The sequence below is a fragment of the Callorhinus ursinus genome, unplaced genomic scaffold, assembly GCF_003265705.2.
Source record: "Callorhinus ursinus isolate GAN/ISIS: 27379988/994484 unplaced genomic scaffold, GSC_fseal_2.0 scaffold20, whole genome shotgun sequence".
Classification (NCBI taxonomy): domain Eukaryota; kingdom Metazoa; phylum Chordata; class Mammalia; order Carnivora; family Otariidae; genus Callorhinus; species Callorhinus ursinus.
In genome coordinates, this window is record NW_027397082.1 from 23,575,718 (window position 1) to 23,593,459 (window position 17,742).

The 17,742-nt window shown below is 42.8% G+C and overlaps 1 protein-coding gene across 8 annotated transcripts in view; it reads right to left on the reverse strand.

Annotated features, from left to right (window-relative positions):
- Positions 1-877: 877 nt before the first annotated feature.
- Positions 878-17,742, reverse strand: part of ENTPD1 (ectonucleoside triphosphate diphosphohydrolase 1) — a 132,420-nt gene continuing 115,555 nt past the window's right edge. For 7 of the 8 annotated variants that reach the window (XM_073904409.1, XM_025880558.2, XM_073904410.1 and 4 more), the window contains 3 exons: positions 12,805-12,921; positions 8,206-8,343; positions 3,482-6,112 (listed from right to left, as the gene is read on the reverse strand). In XM_073904409.1, coding sequence (XP_073760510.1) covers positions 5,906-6,112; positions 8,206-8,343; positions 12,805-12,921 — 462 coding nt within the window. In that variant the 3' untranslated portion in view covers positions 3,482-5,905. The other variant, XR_003209967.2, reaches the window with a different exon arrangement.

A 17,742-nucleotide genomic window follows, 5' to 3' on the forward strand; every position in this document is an offset into this window, starting at 1 on the left:
AAGCGTCTGCCTTCGGCTCAGGTCATGATCCCAGGGTCCTGGGATCGAGTCCTGCATCGGGCTCCCTGCTCAGCGGGGAGCCTGCTTCTCCCTCTGCTTCTCTCTCTCTCTCTCCCTCTGTCTCTCATGAATGGATAAATAAAATCTTAAAAAAAACAAACAAACTTAAATGTCTCTTGGAAAGTTTGACCTTATTTTGTAGGCAATGGAAAGCCACTGGTAATTTTAGTTAGGGGGCAATGTGATAAAGCCTGCATTTTTTTTTTAAGATTTTATTTATTTATTTGAGAGAGAGCAGAGGGAGAGGGACAAGCAGACTCTGCACTGAGCATGGAGCCTGATGCAGGGGCTCCATCTCACAACCCTGGGATCATGACCTGAGCTGAAATTAAGAATTGGATGTTTAACAGACTGGGAGCCACCCAGGTGCCCTAAAGCCTGTTTTTTATAAAGCTTATTCTGGCATTAATAGATTGGAGACAAAACCACCATTCCTGGTGGCAGGTCTTATTGGGGTGATAATGATAAGACTGGAAAGGGGAATCAAAATGAAAACTGTTGCAAAGGCAAAATACACAGGTGCTATTGATGAAGTTGATGAAGTCCTGGTTACTTGACACAGTGGTGTCGTTAAGGCGGGGCAGGTTTAAGAGGAAAAATAGAGTTTGGTTTTGGTCATTCTAAATACACAGTGTTCCCCATCTAGCTCCCAGGGTTGCCTCGCCTTTCTTCTTAGAACTTCATTATAAGGAGTGAGGCTGTTTCTTAGGTGACCATATCTCATTTGTCACTGATCCGTGTTCTCTGGTGAGCTTTGCTATTCACTATACATTCAACAGGGATATAAAAACAAAAAGTCAACTCAGGTATTGATGAGGGTGATGCCATCACTGTATCAATTTAAATTTAGACATTTATTTAAAATAGATAAACGCAAAAGGCATAGCAATGCTTCTATCACATGTACAGTCTTAAATACCACTTTCCTAGAGAAGGTTCATGGAGATACTCCTTCCCCCATTAAAAAATCCATTCTCCCTGTGATAAAACCAAATGTACTCAGCTGTATTAGATTCATGTACAAATAAAAACTTGGGTAGTTAACTACACATTGTCCTAAACACATAAAATAATTTAAACAGATCTATGTTCTCTTAGGAAATCCAGAATAGAGAGGCTTTTTTAGAATATGAGGCTAATTTGCGAGCTGCTACAGCATCCTGATGAAGGCTGTGGAAAGAAGTTGCAGACTGATGACATCTTGGAAGTAATGACATTTTTAAAAAAGAATATTCCTTGGCAAGATAAGTGGACTGTAATTGATAGAAAACACCCTTTATGTTTTAGTTAATGAGACACTGTGGTAGGTTCAATCACTGTGCCCACTGTTTCACTCCTCTTCTGTATTAGAATGAGTCATCCATGTCCTTTGCCATATGACCTAGCCACTCCTTCCAGTATTTCTCCAACTTGCTAATTGTTGGGTTTGTTCATATGACTTATTTTGGTCAGTAGAATGTAGATGAGAGTGACAGGGGCCTGTCCTGGCCAAGGCTGTAAGAGGCATCCTGTTCCGTCTTCCTCTCTGGTGTCCTTGCCATTCGTTTTTTGTAAGAGATACAAGATACAGGAGCAGGCCTGAACCACACCTACTGCCTGAAGGAGCACTACCCAGCTGATGCAGATCCATGAACACGAAAAAGTTGATTGTGGTAAGCCACTGAAACTCTAAGGTTATTATAATAAGTTTAAAAGATAAAACTCACACAAACTGAAAAGAAATATGGTTAGTGAGCACAACTAACCATAAGCAACTGTCCTATTCTAACAAGATAGCAACTATTAGAATCTGAATCAGAGAGGGACCAGACCAGTCTGGGTGAAATTCAGCTCATCTTTCAAACTGACAATAAATGAGAATATATTTTAATAGTAATTTTAATATAACAATATGGTAATCTTTGTGAGCTATTAAGAAACATTTATTTTAATATTCAAATTTACAATTTGATTATAGAATAGAATCATCAAAATTATCTTGTATCATCTTTGAATCCAGATTGCATTTTCCAAAGGTCTTTCAGCAGGCGTCTTGGCCTGAATAACAGGCATCTCTGCCTTCACAAAAAAGGCAACAAAATCTGAGGAGTAAAGTGAAATTCAGAGCTGAGATCTTAAAGAAGAATGTCTAAGAATATTTTAACTTCATATATAATAAATAATAGCAAGATGTTACAGTATCTATAGCTGTTTTTTTTTAATTTCCCCTCAATAGAAAGACAAAATATTGCCTGTCTTTTTAGCTTTGAATGTATTTTTAGACACGTGCTGTCCAATGTAGTAGTGACTAGTCATACATGGCTCTCCATCACTTGCAGTGTAGCTAGTCCTGATTAAGATGTGCTGTAACTGCAATATATGCAACAGCTTTCAAAACTTAATATGAAAAGCAAATATTAATAGTTTTTATGTAAACTACATGTTGAAATGATAATACCTTGGATATAGTCACTTTTTTTTAAAGACATTTTTTATTTATTTGACAGAGAGATAGCACAAGTAGGCAGAGTGGCAGGCAGAGGGAAAGGGAGAAGCAGGCCCCCAGCAGAGCAGGGAGCCTGATGCAGGGCTCGATCCCAGGACCCTGGGATCATGACCTGAGCTGAAGGCAGCCGCTTAACCGACTGAGCTACCCGGGTGCCCCAGATATAGTCACTTTCTTAAACTCTTCTTAGTTCTCTGGTTTGATTGCACCTTCTTTTACTTGTTGACTGATACAACATTAGAATGAAGTATACTTTTTTTTAAGATTTTATTTATTTGAAAGAGTGAGTGAGAGAGAGAGCGTGAGCACGAGTGGGGTGGGGTGGGGCACAGGGAGAGGGAGAAGCAGACTCCCTGCTGATCCCAGGACCCTGAGATCATGACCTGAGCCAAAGGCAGACGCTTAACCGACTAAGCCACCCAGACGCCCCAGAATGAAGTACTTTTAAAAACTTTTATTTATATTACATTTTATATTTCTTATTAAGAATTGGGTAAAGTGAAAATTCTCTCTCTCTCTCTCACACACACACACACACACAGCCTACTCAAGTAACTTCATTCTTTTGTCTACAGAAGTAACCATTTCTGATGTTTTCCCCTTATGGGTTCATAGAAAAAAGTTACCCACCTTCTAAAGGAATGGTAGAACCAAGTTTAGGTGAATGGCTGGGAAGGAATGGTAATCATTTATAACCAGTGGCCAATTCAATATTAAAATCAGTTGACAGTGACCCATTTTATTTGGCCCTTCTCATCTAGAATGGCTCAAAGCAGATTCCTGAATCTGACACAAAACCATATTTCCCTCCAAAGGAAATGAGATTAGGTTGTGCCAGCTGATCATCTCCATGAGTTGAGACTTAAAACAAGTGGAATTTGACTCCCAAATACCTTAATGGATTTTTTTTTTTGGACCCAGGCTGCAAGACAAAAATGGAATAAGAAAAGGTTTCAGTTTATTGAAGGAAACTGGTGAATTCTAATTCTAACTTCCTGAGGGGCAGTGTTTAGAAAAGACAAAACAATAAACTTGGGGCAAAAGACATGAATTTGCATATCTACTCTAACATCTGTTAGTTTGTGTGACCCTCATTCATAAAATGGAAATAGTACTTACACCCTCATGGGGTTTTATTAGAATAGAGAATGTGCATGACAGTGCTTTGTATACGTAGGCATAAGGAAGAAGGAAGCTGCCGTTGGCTCTATTTTATGACCTTTTATTTTCATTTTTATTTGATGCAGAATTGCTGTGCAGGGAGCAAGCATTATAATTAAGAAGCCAGGAATATGGGGAAATCCTTGATGAGCATCATACTCCATGTACGTTACCATAGTATGTGAACAGAATATCAGTGTTGCCATGACAGCCTTTGTGGACTTAAAGCAATATTAAATCACTAAGTCCATCAGGGAACAGGTCATCTGTCTACTTCCCTCTCTCTCATGGCCTGTATTCATACAGAGTTAAGTGTGTGCTTAGAAGTTACAAGGAGACAGTCTAGTATATTTGGGAAAGAAAATAATGGTTAAGTGCGTTGCAGGCTTTCAGGTCAGCGACTTGGGCAAGTGAATTAACCTCTCTGAGCCTCAGTTTCTGGTTCTATGAAGTGGGAAGACTGTTGTGAGGATTAAATGAGAAAATGAATGTAATGCACTTGAGCACAGAGCATGGGACACAACAAATGCTCAATAAATACTAAGTGTAACAATATAACCACTAGCACTAGCAGAAAGAGTTTAAACATGTTCAAACTTGGCTTTGGGTTCCTAATCCAAGTACAACAAGTTCAACTGTGAGTAGCAGAAAAGAAAAACTTCCTGCCCACAGCTTTATAAGCTTGTATTCACCTTGATATTGTAAAAAATGACTTGGTTATTCAAGAGTGTTAGGACATTTGGCTTCCAGTTCGTGGGAAAGCTTTTCTTTCCTCACCCCAGTCCCACCCTACGTCAATCAGCTCGGCAGTCTGTCCCCAGATCCAGAGATGGGGAGCTTGGGACAACTTTGGAGTGACACATCACCACTCCACCTGCTCACAGCAATCATTAAAGGAAGAAAGTATAGGGTCTCTTCATGTTTCTGTGACAAGGTCCATAGCTGCTGCTTCTCCCACCAAATAGTCCATGGAATAAGTAAATAGAGCCCATACTTGTGCGACAGGGGTGGCAAGCACACTTTCAGATCTGGTTCCTGGCACACTTTGATGAGCAAATACCATGACAGTGGAAAGGCGTGTTGCAGCTCTCCCACTACATTAAACCCTGGGACAAAAAGATATGGCATGGCTTTAAAACTCAAGGGGCATCTTTGCGGTACAACTGATGAGCATATTTGGCTGTTAACTGGAAGTTTGGTGGTTTGAAACTACCCAGGGATGGTCTTGCCTCCAGCTAATTTCTTGGTGGGGAAAATATTCCAGAATTAGACGGTCGTGATGGTTGCACAACACTGCGAAGATGCGAAAGGTGGCTGAATTGTACACATTAAAATGGTGGACTTTATGTTATATATGTATGACTACAATAAAAATAAAACCCCAATAGATGCACTGAAGGATGCATTTTCCAAACTCTTCATTGTAATTGTATTTTTCTTCCTGACATGTATACCTACCATGTAGTATGCCCTGATAGCTGAATGCCTATATGTTACATTAGCTTTAAAAAAAAAAATCTCTGGTCTGAGGGGGCGGGGTGTCCCACTCCATAGCATTTTGGCACCACTGAGGAATATATAACTAATCCACATCCCTGTTTTGGATTGGATTGAGTATCGTATAAACGATACAAGCACATAAGTTCCCTTGCAAGACTCTTTGGCCCTAGCACATATTTGTCTAGTCTAGAAAATACTCCTGTGCAAACAGCAGGATGGGAATGAGATGTGTGTCTGCCTTCTCCAAAGGCATTGTATGGCATTCTTAATAAATGGGCAATAGGAGAAAGAAAGGGTCTAAGTACAACTGAACCAGTTCCTGAGATCTTTTAGCCAGCACAACTTGCCAGTGCAGGACTCAGGACTCTGAGTTCTTCGGGACAAAGTCATGGTTGTTTTTTTATAAAGCAGAGATCATGAAAAGTAACAGGTCTTTAAGACCTACACAAGCACAGAGTACAAAAGAGAAAAGGGGAGTTGAGGACTCACAAAAGAGACGATGTCTTCTGGGTAGTCCTTGAGGCAGAAGGTGGTGAATACCTTCCATGGAAAGGCTTCAGCAAAAGCCATGGAAGCTTCATGCTGGTCAAGACTGGCCTTGGTGAGCAAGGAAGGATGATCTTGTACACCACTGTGGAGGAAAGTGCTCCATGGGCAAGTTTTTTTCTCACTCTAGCCAGCAGATTTCAGCTGCTCCTGCTATACCATGTCTTTCCAGAAATATGAAGGCTTGTGAAAGATAAACAAACCAACAATGGCCACTGCAACCAGGATCAGGGAGAAGAGGACCATGAGGAAGACATAGGTGGAGTGGGAGAGAGGTGTGGACAATGGCTGCTCAGCTGGGATCATGTTGGTCAGGTTCAGCATGTAGCCCAGAGTCCACCCGACATTGCTGCTCTGGATCTGCAAACAGTGGGGAGAGGCTGTTGTTTCTGGTTTGAAGATGAAATGAGCTTTCATGCAATCGCATCCATAACACTGAGCAACAGGAGGTGGAGAGCACCACGTTCAGTTCTCTAACTGCATTACTTCTACATTCTAAGCTGGGAATATGGTTGTGGGGAAAATGGAGCCCAAGCGAGTGATGAGGCAGAGTTTGGAGTCTCACTGCTCTATTCCTGAAATTCAGAGGAATTTGGTAAATAACTGCCCAAGTCTCCTGCCTCTGCCTAGTAGAACTTACTTCGAACAGCCTTTGGAGATTTGCATTCCTCTTTGGTTGTTAGAGTAAATGTGGAGGGAAAAGTGTAGAAGGCAGGGTGGTGACAGAAAGCAGGCAAAGGATAAGAGAATAATGATTGTCCCTGGTCTCTTACGTCTACGTCAGGCCCAGGAATCTCATCCTTATGTAACCAGGATGTCTTTATGATTCAATGAGGGAAGACTGGGAAATAATCCCAGCAAGTCAGTGTTATGTTATGGAAGTTGGAAGACTGTACACATGTTTGAGAAAGGATTCTTCCTAAATGATAAGACATGCTCTGGCCCTGCCATCTTCCTAGGAGTATTTTCCAGTCACCTCCAAACATATTAGAATGTAGATAGTCTGTGAATAATAAATAATTTTGAAAATGTTTTTATTACATGAGTTGTGCATGGTCATGGTAGAAAAATCAGGACATACAGATAATCCTCAAAAAGAAAATAAAAACCAGCTACATTTCGCCACTCGGACAGAAGTCACTGCTATTATCTTCTTGCGACACATCCTTCCAGTCTTCTCTGTGCACGTTATATGTAGGATTATTCACTTAACAATACCTCTCTAAACATCAACCCCTGTCTCAAAAGATCATCACTGCATGAACTGCCTTCTATGTTTACTTTTACTCACTTTATCCAATTATTTATAAATCCTAGGAATGAAGTAACTGGATAAAATGACATTCATATTCTAAGGCTTTTAGCATATATTGCCAAAACAGTCTCCAAAGATTGTGCCATTTGACATTCCAACCAGTTTCTGTGTGGAAATGCCCCTCTCCCTTTAACCCTTACCAGGACCGGGAATTAATAATTTGTGAAAGGTCCGCTTCCCTTTAGAGGGGGCAGGAACCTTATCTGATGGCTTGTATCAAGGAAAGCTCCAGAGTTAGAGGAGTTACCACCTATGGTTTAGAAATACTAGATCATTCACTGAAGTCCAAAGAATGTAAATCACTCGCAAATTTGACATAGACATATCCTTCAGAGAAAAAAAAATTGTGATGAGAGGAAGACTAAGGATTAAATCAAGGAAAAGATTAGTATTTGGATTAGCAGTCAATATCAACAAGAGTGTAATGAAAATAGTATCCTTTAGGCTGCTACAGCCCTCTGCCTCAATATTTTGCTTTGCTTGAAGTCACCATATTTAATAAAGGGAGTTAATTGTTTTTGCCATTAGTGGGTATGGGTTTAAAAGGTAGAGAAGCACTGCTCTGGATACTTTTCAAGCAGTAGTTGCTCATCAGTCAATGTAAATGTTTCTCTACGCCTGGATGCCTGCAGGTGGCGCTATGGCAAAGCACCGCGGTGAGGTTGCTTGCGTAAGGCTCCCGCTAAACCTGACTTCTAAGCAAAGACCCCCACTCACAGTCAGTCATCTCCTTTATGCTAAGCGTGCAGATTAGTGAACCTTGACGCTACAACCAACAAGGCCGTCAGCCCTTATGAGAAGCCATAATAATCAGTTCCAGATCATGGAAGGGGCCTTTGGGATGGATGTTGAAGTCAGCGAACAGAATCATTGAGGCTACTGAAATACGGTTACGTTTAATATTTCACTGTTTCATAAGGAACTAGTCACTGTTACATGAGCAGAAAGGCGAGGCTGAGAAGGCAGGTAGCTCTCCTTCGACAGGATATCCTCAACATAGGAAGGCTTGACACAAAATATCTGCTTGGGTTAGAGGTGAAATGGTAGAACAGGACATCAGGCTGACTCCTACCTCTTTCAAGCCCAAAGCTGCCTCCGTCACCCCATCTCCCCACAACCCGACAAGTACCCAAATTACCTTGCCCATGAAATGAATATTCTTCCAGGAATCAGCTGTGAAATGATAGCCACTCAGAAGGAGAGTTAGGATGTAGGCTCCGGAAAAGCAGTATTCACTCAGGTACTTCTCCTTCACGTCACCAAAAGAGGTCTTCAGCTGGAAGGGAGGGGAAGGAAATCTCACTCGTGTAAACGGGCACCTCCTCACGGCCCTCTTCGCCATTAGAGCTGATCAAGACAAGGGAAGGCCCAGCTCACCCAGGCGCGAGCGTGGGCTTCTCCAGAGAGCCCTGGCAGTGGGGCTGCACTCCTTCAGTGGGGACAGGGCTATAGTTTAGGGTCTGTTAAGGAAACTTTTCCTCCACTGGGTTCTGTGGGATCTTAAGTGCTCCAGGAAAACAGTGGTTTCCGTGACCTAGTAGTTTCCGAAACACGGACTTGCAGGATACTTCACCCCTTCTGAAACTTCCGTTTCACAATCACATTAGCATTTTAAAAACTGAAAAATCTTGCATGAAAGAAATCCATCAGTCTGTTTAATAGACTTTTCTATGTTCTCTTTTTAAGATTTTATTTATTTGTCAGAGAGACAGAGCGCGCGCACAAGTAGGCAGAGCGGCAGGCAGAGGGAGAGGGAGAAGCAGGCTCCCCGCTGAGCAGGGAGCCCGACGTGGGGCTCGATCCCAGGACCTGAGCTGAAGGCAGACACTTAACAACTGAGCCACCCAGGTGCCCCTGACTTTTCTGTGTTCTTGACCAGAGTCTGAGTTCAGAGCCTCTGAAGGAACTAGTGCATCTGACGCATGTTAAGGAAAGAGTGTCATAAAAAGCCTTGCCACTCCTGGGACGCCTGGGTGGCTCAGTCGTTAAGTGTCTGCCTTCGGCTCACGTCATGATCCCAGGGTCCTGGGATGGAGCCCCACATGGGGCTCCCTGCTCAGCGGGGAGTCTGCTTCTCCCTCTCCCTCTGCCCCTACCTCCACTCATGCTCTTTCTGTCTCAAATAAATAAAATCTTAAAAAAAAAAAAAAAAAGCCTTGCACTCAGGTTAGCACCTGGGCTAGCAGCGTCGGGGTGTCCCAGGAGCTTGTTAGTCCTCACTCCAGAACTACCAATGCAGAATGTGCTGTTTAATGCGATCCCCAGGTGATCACATGCCCAGTAATGTTTGAGAAACTCTACAACACAGTTTAGGATGCACTTTGCTCAGGACTGCTAACAGTGCCAACATCTCACCTTCTGCCCTCAGCCCTTACCTGACCTCTTTTTTTGCTTATGAGTCATGCAAAGGGGTCTTCTTGAGTCCTTCGTGTGTTTGCTCATCCTACTCCCAAACGAAAGCTGCCTGTTGACCCTTACCTCTCCTCCTGTTTAAATATATGCCCAGATGCCCACAGCTTGCTCTGCTCCTCTCTGAACCTCAGTAAGAGAACAACAGGCCAGAACATCTCTAGCTCAGCCCAGAGCTGTCTGCTGCCCTATTCCTCAGCCCTTGAAACAGGTATTCCCTCCTGGGCACCCTGGGCAGAGAGAGAACTAACATTTGTTAAGCATGTATCAAGGACTAAGAATCAGGCCAGATGTCTTATATGTAGGACCTCCTGGCTACCTGCCCACCCACACCACTACCTCACTTTTGCCCAGATTTCGCTCTCTTCCCAAGAAACACCCCATCTCTAAATGCCCTGCCGGCTGGGGTCAGTTTCTCACTTGGTTTCTGCCAGCTCCCAATCTCTGGAAGGCTAAGTCCATACCTAGCCTGCCTTGGCCTGCTCTGATGGAATTCTCTGAATGACCCAACCTGGAACTTGTCTTTTTCTCACAGTCCTAGAAACTACTCTTTGATCAACTCCTCTGCATGGGACATTTTCCCAAGACCTCGGTGTAACATCAGTGCTTATCCAGATCCTACCCCCTTCTTACAGTAACTGCGCTCTTTTTTTCCTTCATGGAAAGACTTCTCCTCCTATTTGATGTAGTCTCAGCAGGCCCATCAAACAAAAAACCACTATGAAAGTCCAAGAATCCACTCGGGCCAGACTTGAAACTGCTGCAACCCACAGGTCCTTAAAAGCTGGCCTATCCCTTGGGGGAATGCCGTTTTGGTCTAATTTTCCTGAATTCTACAAAGTCCTACCCCCTCCTCTTCCTGGAAAGGTGTACATTGCCAAGCAGTCTAATCTGCTGAGGATTAATTATGATAATAGCCAAAAAATATGGAAGCCAAAGGCATCTACCTGGTTCATCAGTCCAGATCTGATCATCTTAATGCTTTGTGGACTCAACACTATGTTCTCTCCATATGGGGGGATGGTTTGCCTTTCTCTCTCATACTCCTCTCTCTGCGTCTCTCTCCTCTCTCCCTTCTATTCCCAGGGCAGTGGGACAGTACTGGCTTCTCTCCTCCTCGTCCATTGCCCCTTACCACTCCCCCATATGAAGGGGCATCGCAAGTCTTCAAGAACGGGATGCATTTCCCTAGAAAGGGTAAAAGTCCATGAGGTTGAATGTCAGGACCCAGAATACATAGAGAAACCCTAGTTAGTAGTATACACAGAATCTTACAGCATTGTAGGCTGACCAGAGATCTTGAGCGAACATATTTTCTGAGTGGAAAAGTGATTATTCTGGTTGTCAAAATTAGAGGGTTACCAACCCTCTAATTAACCTATTAGAAGACAAGCGTGAAATGTCCCTTTCACCCACTTTATTAACCTCTCCTCCTCAGGGATCCAAGGACTGGGGGCCCCCGCAAGGATTTGGAGGACATCAGTAGGTGTAGTTTGCATTTTATTTCTCCCGCCAAAGCAGGGGCAGGCAGCACGATATAGTATGTACAAAGCTTCTAGCTCACTTTTCAGCACATAATATGTGCCTAAAAACTGTCAGTTCTCTCTTGGCCAAAGGTGTCTAGACAGGACACTCCCAAACTCCAGTCACACAGGCGTAGCAGGAAAAGAGTTGCCCTGTAAGAGCATACTTGAAACCTATGCATTCCACCTGGACAGACAATGAAGTTGGGGAAAATGAACCCTGGGTCATAACACCCACCTCAACATCAAGGCTGTGGGTGAGGGTCTAGGTCTCACCCTGCAACTCCCCCCATCCCCTGCCAAAAATTTCAGAATTTCTCGCAGGTGCAGGCCCTAATGAGTCTACTTCCAGGACCCGTACAGGTCTGCATATAGACACTGCCAACCTAGGGTAACCTGATGAAATTAAAACAAAACAAAAAAACAGACAAGGGTAAGAAAACAAAATGTGATAGAGCTTTCACTCTGAACAAGAAGTAATTTTTTTCCAGGGGCACCTGAGTGGCTCAGTGAGTGAAGTGTCCGACTCTTGATTTCAGCTCAGGCCTTAATCTCAGGGTCATGGGTTTGGGCCCTGCATTGGGCTCCACACTGGGCGTGAAACTTACTTAGAAAAAAAGAAAGAAATAATTTTTTCCAAAAAGCAGCTTAAATCTACCTCCTTCACAGGCATACACTGAGGTTGTTTCAAGTTGCCTCGACTCCAAGATGCTCACCTTCGTCCATAGATCACTACCAGCTGCAAAAAGCCTCCCTCGAGTGTTTTGCAAACTGTCAAGTGCTATGGCATTTCGAGGGGCTCTTTTGGAAAGTCCTGAATCTTCTTCCTTCCCATTTTAACTCAGACAAAATACGGAGGGAGAAGTCCACGCCTCTGGCTCTTGCACAACCTTCCTTCCTCTGTCAGCGCCAAGGAGACTGCATCCATTTCTAGTTAATTACACCTCCTCAGAATGAAAATACCACTCATGTGGACAACGCTGTCAACTTAAAACAGCTGCCGTTGGGAGGCACCCTAGCTGATCTATTTTGATTAGGGTAGACCCCATACCTCTCTCCTCCCTGGAAACTTCCATCAGGTAGTACTCGATCTTGAATGACTCAGTGCCTCAGACAAGAAACAGTTGTGCTTCAAATTTATGAACAAGTAGGAAGTACTTGGGACCTAGGCGGGGAGAAAGGGTCTTACCACAGTGGTGTTTAGAGCGGACTCTGAACTGCCAGTCTTCCTTGCTAATAAAACTCTGATTTGGGACGTGGGGAGAGGAATGTGCAACAATGTACCCAGCTCCAGAGAGTAGCTCAGGCTGGATCTAAGGCTCTAACCAGTCCTAAAATCCTGCTTTCCCAGCCAGTCCCGGCTAATGAGACGTAAGAGAAAGACTGCTATGGAGCTTCTGGGGTAGCTTCTGCTTTCTTGTTAAATGGAACAGATGTATCTGGCTCTGCCCTTCTTCTGACCTGGAACATAAGTGATCTCTGAAGCCACATCTTGTGTCCGTGAAGAAAACAGGCCTAACGACAGAATTGAAGAAGGAATGGTTGAGACAGAGTCAAGCTGCTAACCTCCCACGAGTGCCACGGGCTGCCAGGCTCGGTGTCAGGTGAGAAAAGTAAGACCGTGTTGGCTTCAGCCGGTGTATGCCCACTTATCAAGAAAGGCCCATGGGCTCACTCCGGACTGAGTGCACCCTCTGGGCTCCTCTACCCTGTTTGCTGGATCTCTGTCCGGGTCGCAGGACTTGACGAGCAGACTCCCATCCTCTGTGCCGTCAAGGGCATAGCTGCTCTTTCTCATCACTTACCTCCTCCCAAGGCTGAGAGCAGAACTTTTTCATAGTCTCTGTCATCTTTTCCTGCGAGGGGGTTTCCTCTGAGGTAAAGTTTAAAAATTCCATCACATAGTAATAAGCCGAAAATGCCTGCAAGAGAAAATGCAGTTTTGCACTGTGTCCAACACAGAGGGACACTGACTCACTCTCCAGAAGGCTGAACCCCTGGTGAAGGTGCCTTGGAAAGCTCTGTTGAGTGAATTAATGAACCAAGTAATATTCCAGACCCAAAAGTTGTTTCTTTCCTGGAAGAGGTGTCACTTTGTTGCTGTTGCTTTACTGCTGACATGCATTTCTGAGCCACCTGGTAACTGTCTGTCTCTATAATTTTAATGGAAGAGTCAGGGAGGAAAAAAAATGAGGGGGGAGAAAAAAGAAAGAGGTTTAAAAAAATCCCATCTTTAAAAAACTGTGTATTATATGTGAGCTTTTATAAATAAAAACTGGGAACTTCTATGCAGAGATATTAAGAGTTATCTCTGAATGGCAATTATAAGGCGTTTTCCTTTTTAGTTCTGCTTTTTTGGCTTATTTTCTAGAATGTCCATGCACTGCTTTCTTTAAATATTAGTCAATCTTTATTTAACAAATATTTATTGAAGTCCATCATGAACTAAGAACAACTGAAATGTTTTTAAAAATCATTATTATGACCATACATGAGTACTATGGAAAAGGGTACAAATGAGTAAAAAGGAAAATAGTCAATTAAAATTCACAGGATAGGTGCTTGGAAGCGTTTTCGACAATACTGAGTTCCATGTCTTCACTTTCCACTCATTTTTCTCACCCTTCAGTTGAACTTTGTGCCTCTCCTCCACTAACCTACCCACTCCAACGGCCACTTAGAAACAACGTGGATCAGGTTACTCCTCTACTTAAAAGCTTCGATGACTCCTAATTATACGTAGCAGCGTAAGTCCAAACTCTACCAGGTCTCTCAAAGCCAGGCGTGCTCCAACCCTTCCCACCTTGCTAATCCCATCTCCTACCCCCGCCACCTGCACACGCCACCCCCCCAGGCCTTCGGTCACTGCCAAGGTTTGCTTCCCCAGGGGGGCACACCTGCTCTCCCCGCTGGTGCAATTCCCTTCACGTTGACTCAGAGAGGTTCTCTAATCATGCCCCTGGACCAGGACGCTGTCTTATTCCCTTTCACGGGACCCTGCTGCTTTCTTCCCTGCGGTTGCCACAGTCTAATTTGCTTTTGTTTGTGTTTCCGGTCTTCTGTCTGCTTGCCTTCTAGAATGCCAGCTCCACAATGGCAGGGACCACCGCTGCCTTGTTCTCGGCTGAATCTGCTGCACCGGCAAGGCACTTGGCACGTGGGGGAGCGCGACAGACGTGTAAGTGGCAGAAAACCGCTCTCTCTCAAATTCCTAGAGCGCAGCCTCGAACGTAAGAGACGCTGGGTGGATCTTTGTTGACTGAGAAACTGGATAGATCCAGAGACTGGATAGCTCCAGTATGCATAGCTAATGCCCAGAAATGTTCCCCTCTATCAATTAAAACCACTCAGAGCATTTTCCTCTACTGAACTGACTGTGGGCCTGGAGGGAGAAGAGGACTTTTTAGGGTGTACTTTTAATTTTGTTGACATTGTTGTGTAAGAGCTTTTAACAGGAGATCTACCTTCTTAACAAATTTTTAAATGTACAATTCAGTATTGTTAACTACAAGAACAATGTTGTACAGCAGATCTCTAGAACTGAATCATCTTGAATAACTGAAACTTTACACCTATTAATTAGCAACGCCCCATTCCTCCTCTCCTCGGCCACCATTCTATTCACTGAACACATGGGGTGTCTTTGCATTTGTCTTTAATTTCTTTCATCGCTGTTTTGTAGTTTTCAGTGTACAAGTCTTTCTCCTCCTTAGTTAAGGTTATTAGTAAGTATTTTATTCCTTTTGAGGTTATTGTAAATGAGATTGTTCTCCTAGTTTCCTTTTCAGATAGTTCATTGTTAATGTATAGAAATGCAACTGATTTTTGGATGCTGATTTTGTACCCTGCAACTTTACTAAATTCATTTATTAGTTCTAACAACTTTCTTCTTTTTTTTTAATTGAAGTATAGTTGACACAATTTTACATCAGTTGCAGGTGTACAACAGTGATTCAGTGCGTCTGTACATTACGTTAGGCCCACCGCAAGTGTAGCTCCCATCCATCACCATACAACACTATCACAATACCATTGACTATATTCCCTATGCTGTACCATAACTAGAGGCCTCTATCTCCCACTCTCCTTCACCCATTTTGTGAAGGCAACCACCAAGTTTGTTCTCTGTATTTATAAGCCTAACAGGTAGGTTTCTTTTGCTGTGTGTGTAGACTTCAGGGTTTTCGTTACGTACAAGTCTTGTCATCTGTAAACAGAGACAATTTTACCTTTCTTTCTTTCTGATGTGGATCCCTTTTATTTCTCCGTGCCTAATTGCTCTGGTGAGTTCTTCCAGTACTATGCTGCATAAAAGTGGTGAGAGTGGGCATCCCTGCCTGGGTCTTGATCTCAGAGGAAAAGCTTACAGTTCTCACCACTGAGTACGATGGTAGCTGTGTGGTTTTTATATACGGCTTTTATTGTGTTGATGCAATTTCTTTCTATTTCTACTTTGTTGAAACTTATTATCATAAATGAGTGTTCAATTTTTTCAAATGCTTTTTCTGCATCTATTGAGATGTGTGGTTTTCATCCTTCCTATTAATATGGTGTATCACACTAATTGATTTTGTATGTGGAGCCATCATTGCATCCCAGGGATAAATCCCACTTAGTCATGGTATATTATCCTTTTAATGGACTGTTGAATTCACCTTGCCAGTCTTTTATTTTGGTTGTTCCAAAGTGTGTTCTTTCATTTCCACATACCTGTGGATTTTCCAGTCTCCTTCTGCTATTGATTTCTAGTTTCATTCTACTGTGGTTAGAAAAGATACCTAATGGGGTGCCTGGGTGGCTCAGTTGTTAAGTGTCTGCCTTCAGCTCGGGTCATGATCCCAGGGTCCTGGGATTGAGGCCCGCATCGGGCTCTCTGCTCAGTGGGAGGCCTGCTTCTCCCTCTCCCACTCCCTCTGCTTGTGTTCCCTCTCTTGGTGTGTCTCTGTCAAATAAATAAATAAAATCTTAAAAAAAAAAAAAGAAAAAGAAAAGATACCTGGTATAATTTGTCGTCTTAAATTTGTTGAGACTTGTTTTATGACCTAAGATGTGATCTGTCTTAGAGAATATTCCATGTGCACTTGAGAAGAGTATATATTCTGCTGCTCTTGGGTGGAATGTTCTATATTTGTCTGTTAGATCTATATGGTCTACAGTGTGGTTCGATTCTGTGATTGTTCTATCCAGTACTGACAGTGAGGCACTGAAGTCTCCTACTATTCTGGCATTGCCATCTCTTCCTCCATCAGTCCTGTCAATGTTTGCTTCAAAGATTCAGGGGCTCTGATTTGGGGTACATATATACTTTTGATTAATGTATCTTCCTGGTAAATTAACTCTTTATCATTATATAATGTCCTTCTTGGCCTCTTGTGACAATTTATGACTTAAAGTATACTTTGTCTTATATAAATATGACCACCCTTGTTTTCTTTTGGTTGGCGCTTGCATGGAATATCTTTTCCATCACTTCCCTTTGGCCTATGTGAGTTCCTTAAATCTAAAGTGAGTTTCTTGTGGAACATATGATTGGGTCTTTAAACTTTTTGTACAGTTTGATTTTTTTATAATGAGCATGTCTTAATTTTTACAATAAATATTTCCTTAAATTGTTACATTTCAAAAGACTTTCTGATATTACTCCTAGAGCTCATTCTACTGGCAAAGGGCTTAATGAGTTAAGCACCTAGAAATTCTCTTGCTTTTGCTAAGGTGTGACATGGGCTTTTTAAAGAAATACAAATTATTTTTAAAAACATTAACAAACAGGGATGCCTGGGTGGCTCAGTCAGTTAAGCATCTGCCTTCGGCTCAGGTCATGATCTCAGGGTCCTGGGATGGAGTCCCACGTCAGGCCCCCTGCTCAGCAGGGAGCCTGCTTCTCCCTTTCCCTCTGTGATTCCTCTCAAATAAGTAAATAAAATCTTTTAAAAAAAATCAACAAAGAGAAAATTTGTGTAGGCAGATATAGCAAAATATCGAGCCTTCAGTGGGATACATAGCTTGTCAGCAGGAACTCCTGGTCTATGCTACTGCCTACCCCCATAGCCCTGCATGCCATGGACTCTTGAAAATTTTCCCCAGTGGGGCACCTGGGTGGCTCAGTTGGTTAGGCATCTGATTCTTCTTTCAAAAATGTTGGATCACTTTATAACTGTAGAAGGGAATTTCTCCCAAAAGCTTAAAATATGTTCTGTTTTCTGTGAGTCCCACAAATAGTCCATTATATGCCCCTCAAACGATGTTATTCATTTCTTCCAAAACCTGGAATCATTTCTTTCTAAACCCCTGAATCATATCTTCATCTTTACTCTTCCTAAAATTACCCCCATTTTCCTGTACTATAGGAATCTCTGAGTTTATAGATCATAAACCTCAAACAAAAGCATCTAATGATCACAAAGGTGATCTTTCAGCTTAGGGGAGAAAGCTTCTAAAATACTAGAGGCAAGTCTCCGGCCTGCCCACATGGAAAAACCCATTGAACTACTTTCGGGTCTCTGAACACACTTCATGTTTTCCCACCTCCAGGCTTCTGTGCATGCTGGACATCTCACTAGAATATTCCAAATACTGAAGTTCTTTTACTGAGAATATACAATATTCTAGGCACTCTAGCAGTAATATATCTAGCAGGCCTAAAAATGAAAAGATGACACGTACACCATCCCTGCCTTCCAGGGCCTCAGGACATAGTTGGGGAGACAGATATATCAACCTATAAAGACAATACCCATTCTTGC